The sequence below is a fragment of the Acomys minous genome (assembly GCF_964271855.1).
Source record: "Acomys minous genome assembly, chromosome: 1".
Taxonomy (NCBI): Eukaryota; Metazoa; Chordata; class Mammalia; order Rodentia; family Muridae; genus Acomys; species Acomys minous.
This window is the reverse complement of record NC_140483.1, coordinates 119,449,364-119,463,969: the sequence shown is the minus strand read 5'-3', so window position 1 is coordinate 119,463,969 and position 14,606 is coordinate 119,449,364. Positions and strand designations below refer to the sequence as shown.

The 14,606-nt window shown below is 43.4% G+C and overlaps 1 protein-coding gene across 7 annotated transcripts in view; it reads left to right on the top strand.

The window, feature by feature from the left end:
* Positions 1-1,262: 1,262 nt before the first annotated feature.
* ASPH (aspartate beta-hydroxylase) overlaps positions 1,263-14,606 on the top strand; it is a 204,669-nt gene continuing 191,325 nt past the window's right edge. For 2 of the 7 annotated variants that reach the window (XM_084776183.1, XM_084776181.1), the window contains exon 1: positions 1,496-1,846. In XM_084776183.1, the coding sequence (XP_084632309.1) occupies positions 1,720-1,846 (127 nt within the window). In that variant the 5' untranslated portion in view covers positions 1,496-1,719. The other 5 variants (XM_084776180.1, XM_084776186.1, XM_084776185.1 and 2 more) reach the window with 4 other exon arrangements.

The window sequence follows — 14,606 nt, the reverse complement described above, 5'->3', positions numbered from 1 at the left end:
GACTGTCCTGAACTCCTTTTGTAGACCAGGCTGGCCCGGAATTCACAGAGATTCACCTGCCTCCGCCTCCCTCGTTGCTGGGATCATAGACGTGTGCCACCCCTCCCCACACAACGTCCAACAAACTGAGATCTCTGATAGGTGTCCACACTCAGGGTTCAGTCTGTCTTTGCAAGGAAGGTATAGACAATCCCAGAAGCCTCTGCTACAGGAGAGTCAGGTAAGATATTCTCCATTGAATACTAGGTCTTTTCTAGGAAGAATAAAGGGGAGGTAATTCTGCATGCAGACTGAGTTCACATCCCCTCTCTATCACCAAGTCTGTGACACTATTGGAGTCGTTACCTTTGCATTGCTGTGGCTGAAATACCCAAAGGAAATAACTTAGAGTGGAAAGGTTTATCTAGGCTCACAGATCCAGGGAGACTTTAATCTGTTGTGGCCAGGGAAGGCAAGCAGTAGCAGCCACTGCTGTCAGCAGCAGTGGCGGGAGCGCCAGAGAGCCGGAGAGCCGGAGAGCCCAGCCTGGACTACTAATTTAACCTTCAAAGGATTGCCTTTAGCGACTTAATTGGGTAGCCAGGTAGATCCCACCTACTGAAGAATCCCAGCTTCCCAAACCAGTATCACCAGCTGGGGGTTTGGGTTTAAAACATTTGTGTGAGATATTTTAGATTGAACAACCCTCCCCCCCAAGCATAAACTATAATAGTGTTTTGTGAGAATTGAAAAGTTGTATCTTGGGAATCAAGAATCTTTTATTTGTTTATTTATTACAGTTTAGATTTCAGTATCTTACAAAGTGATACGATCTCAGGAAGTTGACAGCAATTTATCAAACAACCACGTAGTTCATGCTTTTTGGTTACTCATGGACACACCGTGGGCAATTGATAACACAAAAATGATGATGCTCCCTGCTGGACCATAACTGGCTTGTCCAGCTGCTGGGGACATCAAGAAACTCTAGGTATTAGTCTGTCGTGCACGGTAAGATTTTTTTTTTTTTTTTTTTTAGCAATATTAACATTTTTATGTCTTCATTAAGGTTCTCCAAAAATACTGATGGCACAAATGACATAAATCCTTGTTTTGACACCGAAAGGATCAAAGGCCATGGAGTACTCGTGGAACGGTGGCAAAGCCTTTTCGAGGAGAGGGTTTGCACTTCTGGTACGTGCTTAGGCACCGGAACCAAATTCCCAGGAAGAAGCCAAGAGTGGTGTGCAGCTCTCGGGCACCGCCCCCATCCCCGCCCCATCCCGTTGGAGCCAGAGAGCTAACGCTCGCGAGAGCCCTGCCGCTTTCCACGTTTGCCACGTTCCAGAGGATCAAGGCAAACTAGAAAGCCACAAGCGGCTCGGGGTTTCCAGCCGCTGCGCAGCGCCAGACCTGCTTCGGCTTGCGGAGGACAAGGGAACCTAGGAACCCCGCCCCCTGCAAGCCGTTCTCGCGATTGGCTCACGTTGCCGTCCTTCAGACCTGGTGGGTGGGTCGAGGCTGGCGTGGGCGGGGCCGAGGCCCGGGTTGCTGAGCGCTTTTAGCAGTCTAGGGAGTCGCAGGCTAGGTGCACGATAGGCTAACCGCGCTGCCGCACGCTGGTTCAAGTCCTCGGAGGTGCCGGGAGCGCGGTGGAGGCTGCAAAAGTCGCGGAGCCCCGGTGTCCCCTAGCACACTCAGCAAGGCCCCCGTTCTCTGCAGTCCCCACAGCAGCTCGCGATGGCCCCGCGCAAGAACGCCAAGGGCGGCGGCGGCCACAGCAGCAGCAGCAGCAGCGGCGGCTCGGGCAGCGGTAGCCCGAGCACCGGTAGCAGCGGCAGCAGCAGTAGCCCCGGGGCGCGGAGAGGTCAGAGTCCCCGCAGGCCCGGCGCGGGCGGCGGGTGGGAGTCGGGTGGGCGCTGCAGGTCGGGTCTGGTCGCCGGTCCGCCGCTCCTCTCCATCCTCAGCGAGGCTTCAGTGTGCGCGGGGCGAGGCCGCGGGGAGGGCGGAGAAGCAGGCTCGGCCCTAGGGCACCCCAGCACGGGCCTCGGGACTGCAGTAAGCAGCCTGCTTGAGGTCGTTGGGCAAGGACCGCCTTTTCCTAGTGGAAGCTGGGCGTAGAGGACCCATTATCTGCTCCTTGCAGATTTCGAGGCGCTTAATCCTGAGCCAAAGTCAGGGAAAGTAAGTTCCAGCCTGCCCAGCAGCCTTGAGGAGGAGCTTGAAGGAGTGTATTCTGGGGCTGGATGCATCCTTCTTGCAAATTATATTAAGGAGTTTTGTTTAGTTTTCTTAATGTGTGTTGTGTTTGCCTTTTAAAATATGAAGGGCTGTCATAAAGTACTAGGCAAAATTGTGTTTTGTGTGTGTGTGTGTGTGTGTGTGTGTGTGTGTGTGTGTGCCTCCTCCCTCTTTCTTTTTTTAAAAAGAAAAATCGACTGGTTATTCACCTTTCTTCTCCATGTGCTTAGCCAGCAGAGTGGAGAACAAATGTTTTAAATCTGTTTCGTGTCATGTTTCACCGGTTCTCGGGTCCTTTTATATTTCCTTTGATTCGTGTTTAAAATACTGGGGCTGGGATACACATGTGTATTGCATGTGCGCTCCCAGGTTCACTAGACACGACTTAGATTCTTGTGTCGCGGTCGCCGGGCAGTCCATGATTACATGTCACACGTAGATCGGATGATTCTGGTTTTATTAGTACAAGGAAATTAGATGAGACAGCTACGGCCTTTCTTCATAGCACTTATCTATCTATCGTCGTGCGCCTTGTCCTCATTTCACGCTCCTCCCTGTTCATTCCCTTTTCTCAACTAGAATAGTTCTGTTCCATAATAAGTGCTCAATAAATATTTGATTAGAAGGAAGAATGATTGCAGATGGAGGAAGTAGAGCTGTGCGGTTAAATCCACGGCACACATTGCCGTTCTTAGAACTAATGTTTGTGTTCTTAATGGAAAGAACTCTATGTACACAGTTTGAAGTTCAAGGCCCCAGTAGTAATTAATTCACCCTTAACGCAGGTGAAATAATGATGTTCTGGTTCCCTGATCCCTAAATCAGCTAATGTGACCCAGGCAGCACCGCTGCTGCTTCTGGCGACTGTGCCTATAGAGGGAACTGTCAAAGAGGAGAGAGGCTGCTGCATGTTGAGGTACCAAAGGGAAAGCTGATGAGCAGGATTTTTAACGTTTTCTGTAGCTATTTACTAGTGAACTATGTCTTCGCTGCTGTCCTGGGAGCTTTGTGCCTGCTGGGGGAAGTGCTTTAGCCACTGAGCTGCACCCCCAGTCTGCACCCCCAGCCCTTCTTTCATCCTTTCATCCTTTACACACTCGAGTAGAGAACTGATTGCATCCAAACGAGGAAGTCACTTACGAGGTCTATCGTTGATGTGAATCAGTACAGAGGATGTGCACCATTCCCCTACAGCTGATGGGTTTAGGATGTGCAGTACCCTATTCTCTCATTAGGAGGTATGCTGCCTTATTCGATCATTCATTCACATTTTAGAGTAAACTCCAAGCACCTTAAACTGTCAACATTTTAACACGTTGATTCAATAACTATAAGGAAGCACAGTCTGTGATGGAAACACCCGTGTTTTAACCTCACCCCTCCACCCTCACCCCAAATCCAAACCTTCATTAGGTAGAGCAGATAATTCTTCGCAGGCCGTTATTTTAAGTTAATATTGAGTTCTGATGTGGTGAAGGAGAAGGGACCGAACGTGGAAACTAAGACTCTTCCCAGTGAGCAAGTGTGGTTCTGCTTATTGCTTTCTTACAGCAGGTTACAACTGAAAGATAAAGAGGCTACTGGAAAAAAAAAAAGGCTAACTTCATGTGGTCACTTCGGTAGGGACATAGGGACAGGCGTGCCAACCCTGGCTGCTGGGGAGTTAATAGATAACAGTGACATTTAGTGCCTTCTAGTTACATAAAGAGAGAAAAACGAATGCTTAAAAGTTATCTTGTTCAGCCGGTGAAACTCAGGCAGGAAGGGAGGGTGCTCGAGAATCCAGGTTTTCTGTGGCCCATCATTACCCCCGCACTGCTGGAATCTTGGGTTCATAAAAGAGTAGGTGGGGTATCTTATAGGGGTTGGGGATTGAACTAGTTTATGAAGTCTTCTAGCATTTTTCATGCAGTCCTTGCAGAAGTGTGTGCTTTTGTCTTTAATCCACTTTGACTAAAATATGTTTAAAATAGCACATTTGTAAGTCTTAGTTTAAAAAGTGTGCACACAGAGTTTCGTTATATTGAGACTCTGACGGCAGGGGTGACATTGGTCACGTGATGCACTAGCTCTTAGATCTTTATCTGAAAGTATGGTGGCGAATGGGAGATGTGGTTGAGCCGGGTAAAGCACACCTTTTAGGAAAAACATTTTAAAGCAGGTTTCTGCTCTTCATTTTCTTCAGTTCAATTGAGAAATGATAAAGGGGACTTGTGTTTTACATGGTTCAATTTTACCCCTTAGGAAAAAAAGAAAGAAAGAAAGAAAGTTGGACATCTTACCTTTAATCTCTATAGGGGAGAGAAACATGTTTTTGTGTTGATCCCAAGTATGGGATGGGGAATAGACTTGTGAGAGAGCAGGATGTTTATCTCCTTAGAGGTTGAACTACTTCGTGGCTCTGGCAGCTTGTATATTGCCAGCTGAAAACATTAGTATAGACTCTGAGAGGAGATGTATTTAAGAGCCCAAAAGAAGAGGCTTGGGAGAGAGGACTTGGGATTGTTTTGGCTGTTGATTGCAACACTTCAAGAGATGCTCCTAGAGAGGACTGCTCCAGGGAAAGCTTCAAGGCTTTGGACTCCAGCTGAGGCTCCAGGTTCCAGCTGGCACTTTGGTGGGATTGCTGGTTTAATGAGGGCCTGCTGACTACACCAGGAGAGTCAGTTCCTCGGAACTAATATCCTTAAGGTTTCATTATTGTGTTCTTTAATTTCCTTTTCCTATTGTTTGCGTTAGTCGGGTTGTAAGGGAGGTAGGCTCGTTTAATAAGTTCATAATAAAATATAGTTGTTAAGAAAATTGAGCTTACAAATCTGCATATACAGTGTGATTTGTGTGGCCAGTTGGGGCTAGGGAGCTTTTGAGGAAGAGGGACTGTGGTTGTCTTTGGGCTCCTGATAGTACCGAGGGCTTGGTGCAGTGTACCACCATCAGCAGTGCTCCCAGTCTTAACTGCTTTGGTCTGCCCATTTTGCCTGTCGTGTGCTTCAGTCTTTCCTCTGACCAGGAGGGGTCTCTGTAGAACACATTTGCTCTCCCAGTTTGAAGCTTCAAGTTATATAATGTCAATTAGGATTTAAAATGATTTAATCGGTCAGTACTTACCCAGAAACTCCTAATTACTGGTGTTCAGGTCTCTCAAGATATAGAACAGAAATTGAAAATTAATAACGACTTTGTGTGGAATAATCTTCTTAAGACTTAGCAAGAACGAAATATATCCATATATATTTGGTAATATAAATTCATACAATCATTTGATGCATTTTGGTCATTTAGAAGCGTACTTCTAGCCAGGGGTGGTGGCGCATGCCTTTAATCCCAGCACTCGGGAGGCAGGGGCAGGTGGATCGCTGTGAGTTCAAGGCCAGCCTGGTCTACAAAGTGAGTCCAGGACAGTCAAAGCTACACAGAGAAACCCTGTCTTGAAAAACAAAACAAAAAACCAAATAGAAGTGTATTTCTGAATTTCTACTACCTCCACATACTTTCTATGCCTCATAGGTTACTAATGCATACAGTATGCTGCTGAGTATATCCTGGCTTCCTTGAAAGAAGGGGGCCATGGCACAGTTCTTCTTACTTAACCAGGGGGATCAGTTAGGGCCAGGGGCTTAATCCTCTGCCAGCCACTTAAAGATGGAAAAATAGCAAGTCCATAATTTTCTCACTATAAGAACTGTATGTTTTTGTAGTTCTGGTAGCAACATTTTTTTTAGTTTGGCCAGATCATATGAAAACAGATTCTATGAATATGAAAATGCTCTGAGGGAGTTGTTTACAGTAATATCATGGGCTATGAACAAAAGATCCATATTTCAGTCTTGAACTAGTATCATCTGTTTTATAGTGATTATTAAAAAATAAGTGAGCCAGGTGTGGTGGTGCACACCTTTAATGCCAGCACTCAGGAGGCAGAGGCAGGCGGATCACTGTGAGTTTGAGGCCAGCTTGGTCTACAGAGGTGAGTCCAGGATAGCCAGGACTGTTACACAGAGAAACTCTGTAGAGAGAAGGTGAGGGAGAGGGAGAGCGAGAGGGAGAGGGAGAGAGAGAGAGAGAAGGGTTGCATTTTCAGCTAATCAATAGCAGTAACATGGTTAACAGCATATGCAAACTAGCTTGTTTATTTCTGGTTAGTATCAGATATTTTATTCAAAGAGAACAACAAAAATCATTTTTCTCATGGAAGGCAGTGCAGTTTAGAACAAAGGATCTGATAGCCCAGGCCTCTGTTTATTTAAGAAACACGTGGCAAGTCTATCAGACATCTCTAATCTTAATCTATTTACTCTGTTTTGCTTCCTGGTTCTGATAGCCTAAGACAATTTGATATGCCTTGCTGATGGTAGGAGAGTGTAAAACCCAAGGGAATACAAAGTACACATCTTTCTTGAAAGTTGGTATTATTGCTATTTTGAAACATTTGTTTTGAATACAAGATGCTTTTGCAGTAGATTATATTGTAGCTTTCTGAAGCACTTGTTAACATCTTTGTAAGCATCTCATTTGTCCAGCAGCCTTCAAATGGCTAGTCACCAGCTGATCTCTTAGAGTTTTGTAACTTTCTGTGTCTTAATAGAGCTCAGATACAATTTGGTCTTCTAATGCTCTCCCAGCCTCTGACTTAATGTCATGAGAAATACTTGGCCTGTATTTTGAATATGTTACTTCTGTATCCCCAACAAGTACAAAGTACAAAAGACTATTAATATTAAATAAATACCCTTTAGTAAAAATTGTATGCATAGCTAGATAAGGCCAAGATAGTCTGTTGTGGTTTTGCATAATAGGCTGCCTAGAGATGATAGTAATACAGAGTGCACTTCAAAATAAATTAATTTCAAAAATTTCACCATAAAATTATATTTGAAGATAGGATGCTTTACCTGATTTGCATATTATACATATTGAAGCATTGTAAGGCCCTCCATTAATATGTATAGTTTTTCTGTATCCCTTTAGACATTACTTAAAACAAAAACTGTATGTCAATAGAAGCCATTTACAATTTACCAGGATGATTTGAGGAAAGCTTCAGTTGTCTGTCTCTGAACCTGGTGGTGCCTGCTGGCTGGCTCTGTCTGCTGCCCCAGCGTCCAGCTGTTCAGGGCTGCACTCATGGGTGGAATATGCCATTCTGAGTGAACACACACCTGTCTCTTTGCAGTGGTGTATTCTGGAATTCTGTGTGTGAATTCTTCTTTTGGTTTGGGTACTGCTGGCAGCTAGGGTGGTGGTTTATCATACATTATAATTAATTTTACTTTTAGGTTGTGTTCCTCTGGTTTTCGGGGGTGCTCACATTTGTTCTGCAGTTGACATTTGTTTTTCAGGGGTGTGATTTGGTTCCTTTCTGCCTCTGTTATTATCTTTGCATGGCAAGCCATTGAATGCAAAGTAATTCTGATCACACCGATGATGGCGGAAGGTAAGCAAGTTATATAGCCCATTCGACCAAAAGGATTTTTAAGCTTGCGAGGTCAATGAGCTTTTAGAAGGAAGAGCTGCAGGAGAATTGTTGAAGGTTGCAGGGTGTCCTCTTGCCTGGCCTTGAGATGTAGGGAAGCTTGGCTCATCTTACAATTGCCATCACCTGCTGTAGTAGTTTCCATGCTCCAAAGCAGAGATTAATGTGAAAGAGGAACAGCAGGTTGTCCACTTACAGAAGACAGCCTTAGCATAGCCAGAGCTCTTGCTGAATTTGCAGAAATGTTAACTCTCTTCCTGTGTGTATGCCCACAGATCTTACCCCGTGACTCATTCATTATGGAAGGCAGCCAGAGCTGCCTTCTTTTTAAAGTGGAGGAATATTGTTTGATAACGTAATTTTATTCCAGAGCCACCATTGTTATAATTGCTTTTGCTCATGTTTTCCATAGGCTGGACCGCCATTTCTGCCCTGCCCTGCAGTCATTAAGTTTTTATGTTACAGCAGCTACTGTATTCTCATGTCCCATGCAGTGTTAACTCCCAGTGTCTGTTTTAATTGTAGTTACTCTAAAATGACATATTGAAAGCCTCTTCAGCCTTAGGTTTACATACAAATTTATTTGGGAGTAGTTATTTTCTTTTACATGAACAAAAGTTAGTGTTACAACTGTTTATAGAAAGGATATCTAGCATTAAACATTACCTGTCCATTCTTTGAGTCAAATGAATTTTAATAAGATGCCTTTGGCTTAATTTTTAAAACTGTGTCAAGCACTTGCTTTTTGAAAGTACCACTTTTCACTTCATAAATAAAACATGGCTGTTCTTCTTTTAGAGCTGTATCTATTAAAATGTTATTTTAAGAGACTCCACAATATATGTAGAGGAAGAAACTATTTTTAACTTGTGGGTTTTTTTCCCCCCTGTGGTATCACTTCTTAGCCATTTTTACACATTTTTTGAGAATCATTCTCATACATGCTCTTAGAATCTATGTGATGCAAACTATAACTGGGGTTTTAGAAGAGTTAACCAGAACAGCAACCAGGGCTCCTAACCACTGAGCTACACATCTGTCCAGCCCAGATTTCTTTTCTCTTTAGTGTTCCTCCCCCCGCCCCGCCGTGTGTGTGTGTGTGTGTGTGTGTGTGTGTGTGTGTGTGTGTGGCCAGGTAGAAGAGGACATCAACTTCCTTGGAGCTGGACTTACAGGAGTTGGTGAGCAGCCTGGCATTGGTGTGTTAGGAAGCAACCTTAAATCCTATGGAAGAACAAGAAGAGCCCTTAGCTAGCACCAACTGTGAGCTGTTTCATTGCTAACATTCTGTATGAAAACTGCTTGTGGAGGCCATCTGTGCCCTCACATACAGAAGGCTGCACCTGCTTGTTTCACATGCAGTCCAAGTGTTGTGACTTGGATTCTCCCTCGGTTTACCCAGATCTCCATTTTCATAGCCACAGTTTCTCACTGTATCCATGTGCCCCTTTCCAGTGAGCAGGCCTGCGGCGACTGCTGCTGCGTTGCGGTCGGTCTACCTTCCAAACTGCGGCTCTCAGCCTGTTTGCCCCTTTCTGTATGTGTCTGCATATTTTTCTATGCTATGAAATTACATTGGATTGTTGTCGTAGCATGAGTTAACCTTTTTAGGCATTGCTGTTTTATTAAACCCAAAGTAGTTGCATGAATTCACATCCTGCCCACAGTGAGTTACGGTCATTACCTTCTTGTTGCCACCGCTTGGGAAAATTGAATATTTGTTAGGTTTGCTGTGCTTCAAGTCCTCCTGCCTGGCTAACATTTACATTTTCCTGGCTACTGGTGAGACCTGACATTCTTGTTTCTTCTCTGACTTTGTTCATGCATATTCTCTGGTGGCTTTAATTTGTGTGTGTGTGCTTGTATTGATTTGTGGAGCACGTTTCACAACCCAAAGCCTTTTGTCTGCTTGAGCGGCAGGTCAAGGACTTCTCTCCTGATTGTTTACACTGCCGTTTCCTGTGCTGCGTTTCAACATTTCATTCCACAGGACTTCATACTTTCTATCTTTCCTCCTCCTCCTCCTCCTCCTCCTCCTCCTCCTCCTCCTCCTCCTCCCCCTCCCCATCCTCCCCCCCCCACTCCTCCCCATCTTCTTCCTCCTTCCCCTCCCCCTCCCTGTCCTCCTCCTTCTCCTCCTTTTTTTTTTTTTGAGACAGGGTTTCTCTGTGTAGCCTTGGCTGTCCTGGACTCGCTTTGTAGACCAGGCTGGCCTCGAACTCACAGAGATCCACCTGCCTCTGCCTCCCGAGTGCTGGGTTTAAAGGCATGCGCCACCACCGCCCGGCCTCTTCATGCTTTCAATATAGCAATATTAAATAGAATTTTAATGTCAGTAGAAGTGTTCTGTTTTCTACTTAGGGGTTGGGCTTTTGTGTTATATGGTAGTGTTTGTAGCAGAGATGGTGACGTTCCTTTTAAGTATGATCATAAAATATCTGAACTTTTGCTCTTTTGTGGTTGGATCTCAACGGCACCAGATGTTGATTTTTTTTTTATTGTGTATATACTGTTCTAGTGTGTGTGTATCTATATTAAATATTTATTTGCAAAGTGGATAAGGAAGTGTTCTGTAATTAGTGTCCATACAGACTGTGTAGAATTGTCTTACCTGCTTTCAAGCCTCAAACTATGTTCCAGGTGGGACATGAGGGGGCCCATGTCACTGAGAACTCTCTAGCTCTGTAGGAAGGCTCTGCGTCTGAAAGGTCTGAAGGTGAAAGGCATGCTGCTGCCCTTTCACTGTTGTTCTTGCCATTTAGGGCCTTTTCCTGCATTCTAGAACATGCTTCCCAAGGTCTTGTGACAGATTTTGGGGAGAATATATTGAATTTATGGAATAATTTGGGATAATCATATCTTTGTAATATAATATTGAATCTTATACCTGAAAATAATACAAATGTAATTTTTTTATTTATTTTATTTTATCCAAAAGTTACACACATCTTTTATTAGAAATAGTTTTGGCACTTCGTGTAGTCGGTTTGATTCTTTCTTTTTTCTTTTTCTTTTTTTTTTTTTGGTTTTTGGATTTTTGGTTTTTGGTTTTTTTGAGACAGGGTTTTTCTGTGCAGCACTGGCTGTACAATAACTTGCTTTGTGGATCAGGCTGGACACAAACTCAGAATTCTACCTGCCTCTGCCTTCTCAGTGCTGGAATTAAAGGTGTGCATCACTACAGCCTGGCTGGTTTGATTTTTTTGTTTTGTTTTTGAGACACTGTCTCATTGCCCAAGTTGACCTGGAACTTGCTTGCCATGTAGCCCAGGCTACCTTTAAACTTCTGATCATCTTGCCATGTAGCCCAGGCTACCTTTAAACTTCTGATCATCATGCCATGTAGCCCAGGCGGCCTTTAAACTTCTGATCATCTTGCCATGTAGCCCAGGCTACCTTTAAATTTCTGATCATCTTGCCTTTGTCTACTGAATTCTCAGGTTATAGGCATGTACCACCATTTTTTATAATTTTAAAAGTATTTTTAAAATTATATTTAAAAATTATATTTACATGTATTTTATGTGTATTACTATTTTGCCTGCATGCATAAATGTGCACTGCATATATGCCCGGCGCCCACAGAGGTCAGAAGAAGGTGTCAGATCCTACGGAACTGGGGTTAAGGATGGTTGTAAATCACCACGTAGGTGCTAATGCTGCACTTGGGTCCTCTTTAAGAGAAACAATTGCTCTTAAGTGTTGAGCCATCTCTCTAGCTCTGTTGGTAGTATTTTTTCATAAGCATTTAATTATTGAAAAATATGAAAGTGCATTCAACTTGGTATTCCACTACCTAGATTCTGCAGTGGTGTTTAATACATTTGCTTCAGGTCACGCACTTGTCAAATAGACCAGTACACCACCCTCTGCTAGGCAACTGTGCTCCTTGCCTTAGCAGGAACTTAGTCTGTACTTGCACTTTTATTTTCCTTTTTGGTAAATTAAAATTTCCATACAGTGAATTGCGCAAATTTTAGTGCACAATTTAAGGAGTTTGATGATCCTATTACCTATCTATGTAATTTGCCAACCTCTTCAACCACTCAGGAAAGTTCTCTTTAACCTCCTCAGCATCAGGTGGAGCTGTACAGCCATATTAATCTTGTCTATTTTGGGATCTGTTGTGTAAGTACTTTGTGTGAAATGGCTTCTTTCACTTAGTGTGATAGTTTTGGTATTCACCCTCGTACTGCACACAGCCGTACCTTGCAGTTGCTCCTTTTCTTCCTGTTGCTCTTTTTCTGCAAGTATTTATTGTGTGAGGTGATTATAGCACAATTTGTTGGTCTCTCTTACTGGTAGATGCCTGAGCCATTTCTAGTCATGTATACTGTTTTGAAGAACAATCTATAAATATATCAGATCAGTAAGAAATAGGCATCTGTACTTTTGTGAAAGTACAAGAGGAGTTTCTGTGTTATAGGACAGGTGTGTTTTTAACTTTTATTAAACACTGCTAAGCTGTCTAATGGAGCAGTTGTAAAGTATATTTCCCATTCCTACGAACACTAGGGTGAGGGATTGTGAGCAATTGTTTTATTTACATATTATCCCCGTATTCCATTGCTGTGAAGAGACACTATGACCATGACGGCTTTATAAAGGAAAGCAGTTAGTTAGGACTGCCTTAGAGTTTCAGAGGTTTAGATCACTCTAATCATGGAGAGAAGCAAGAAGGAGCTGAGCGGTCAATGTATCCTGCATCTGCAGGCAGCTGGAAGAGAGTGTGGGCTGGCTTGGGCTTCTAAAACATCAAAGCACACCCTTAGTGACAGACACCTCTCCCACACCTCCCAATCCTCTCAAATGTATGAGGCTCTGGGGGCCATTCTTAGTCAAACCACCACACATGTGCACCAACTTTTGATGCAGTCATCTTTTACAATCTAAGGTGTGCTCCGGGTCTGGGAGGGGGGGGCGGTTCTCTTTTGGGTTACAGTTCCCTTTCTCTTTCACTGTTGATGCTAAACACTTTTCTTGTGACTGTTGTCTGTACACATTCTTTTGTCAGCTTCCCATTTAGGGTCCCCATCGTACGGCGGCTGTTGCAGCAGAAAGATTGATCCCGGGTTATAGCCCAGTCTGCTAGCCTGTGCGTCATCTCCTTACTGTGGGGAATTGAGCATGTTAGTGTTTTGTTGTGCTTTCTTTGGGCTGCTTTTAGTAACTGCTTGCAAATCTTTATTCATCCCCTGTGCGCTTGGGTGTGTTTGTCCCTCTCTTCAAAACTAAGCATCACTTCAAATGTCTGCTGTGGAGATGGCTTACTATTCAAAAATTCCTTTCATCTGTCTTTGTTATGGAAAGTTTTACTTTTTTTTTTTCTTTTTTTGCGGGGGCAGGGTTTCCTGACAGGGTCTCTCTGTGTTAGTCTTGGCTGTCCTGGACTCACTTTGTAGACCAGGCTGGCCTTGAACTCACAGCGATCTGCCTGCCTCTGCCTCCCTGTGCTGGGATTAAAGGCATGCACCACCACTGCCCAGCCTGGGAGTTTCTTTTCTGATTTTTTTTTTTTTTAATTCTATATGGTGTTCTGTATACCTCTTGTACCTTGGTAGGTATTTCTTTTCTTAAATTTGGTAAATTTTCTTTTATGGTATTCATGAAAGTATTTTCTGTTCTTTTGCCCTAGGTTTTTTCTCTTTCTATACCTGTGATTTGTAGGTTTGGTGTTTCTACAGTGTGCCAGAATTTCTAAATTTTCTATCGTGGAATTTTTAGATGGCCAATTGATCCAATGTGTCTACCTTATCTTCAAGACCTGATGTTCTCACTGTCGTTTGATCCATTCTATTGGTGAAGCTTTCCAGTGACTTTTTACTTGACTTACTGAATTGTTCAAGTTTTATTTTAGTTTGGCTTTTTTAAAAAGAAATTCTATCTTTGTTAAACTGTTTCCCTATCTTGAGTTATTTGCTTTATTTCATTCATTTGTATTTGGCAGTTGCATTTTATCAAAGATTTGTGTCCTCTTTGAGGTGCTGGGACATATTTATATTTGTTGTTTGGAAACATTGTCTTGTAAGTCAACTAGGTTGCATTTCTCAGGGAACACTACCACTGGAGTACTGGGCTTTGGAGGGGAGACATTGTCCTGGCAGTTCATGAGTTCTGTGTTTTTGCAATGGGACGTAGGCATCTGAACTTGAGTTGTTGATAGGCCATTACCAAGAAGCACTGTCTGCCCACTTTTGTGAGGTGGGCATTTCGGTCTCTGTTTGCTGTTACCCCAACTTGTCAGGTTATGCAGCAGCTAGTTGAATGATCCTTGGGGTTCAGTGTTGGTACAACATGGTAATGATGTGTGTGCGAATGGGGTATCAGAAGTGGTCTCAGCTCAGCAAGGCCGCGCAGAGCTTCTGAGCACAGAAGCAAACCTGTACACCGGTGAAGATCGTCAGAAGGCTGTGGAAGGGTCACAGGGATCTATGTGCAGTTCTTAGGTGGCATGGACCTCAGGTAGGTGGGGAGGTGTCGGTACAGGGCTGATGGTTCCTACCTGAGGTTGGCATACAAGGTGTAGGGTTCTCAGGCAATGGGGGTGAAGAACAGATTATTTTTATGTTAATACTTATTTTTGCATTCCCGACTTTACTTTCTCTAGCCTAAGAAACTTTCTATTCTCAAGTCACAAAGATAATCTGTTTTCTCTAGAAATTTCAGAGTGTTAGACTTTATATTTAAGTTTATAATCTTCCTCAAGTTAGTTTAGAGTAGCTCTATTTTGTTTGTTATGCTGTGATGGCACAAGTTATTGAAAGCACTTTGCTTTTATCATTAGGGTACTTTTGGTGCCTTTGTTAAAAAGTAAATAAGAGTATAATATTTTTTCTTTTCTTTCTTTCTTTCTTTTTTTTTTTTTTCAAGACAGGGTCTCTCTGTGTAGCCTTGGCCATCCTGGACTCACTTT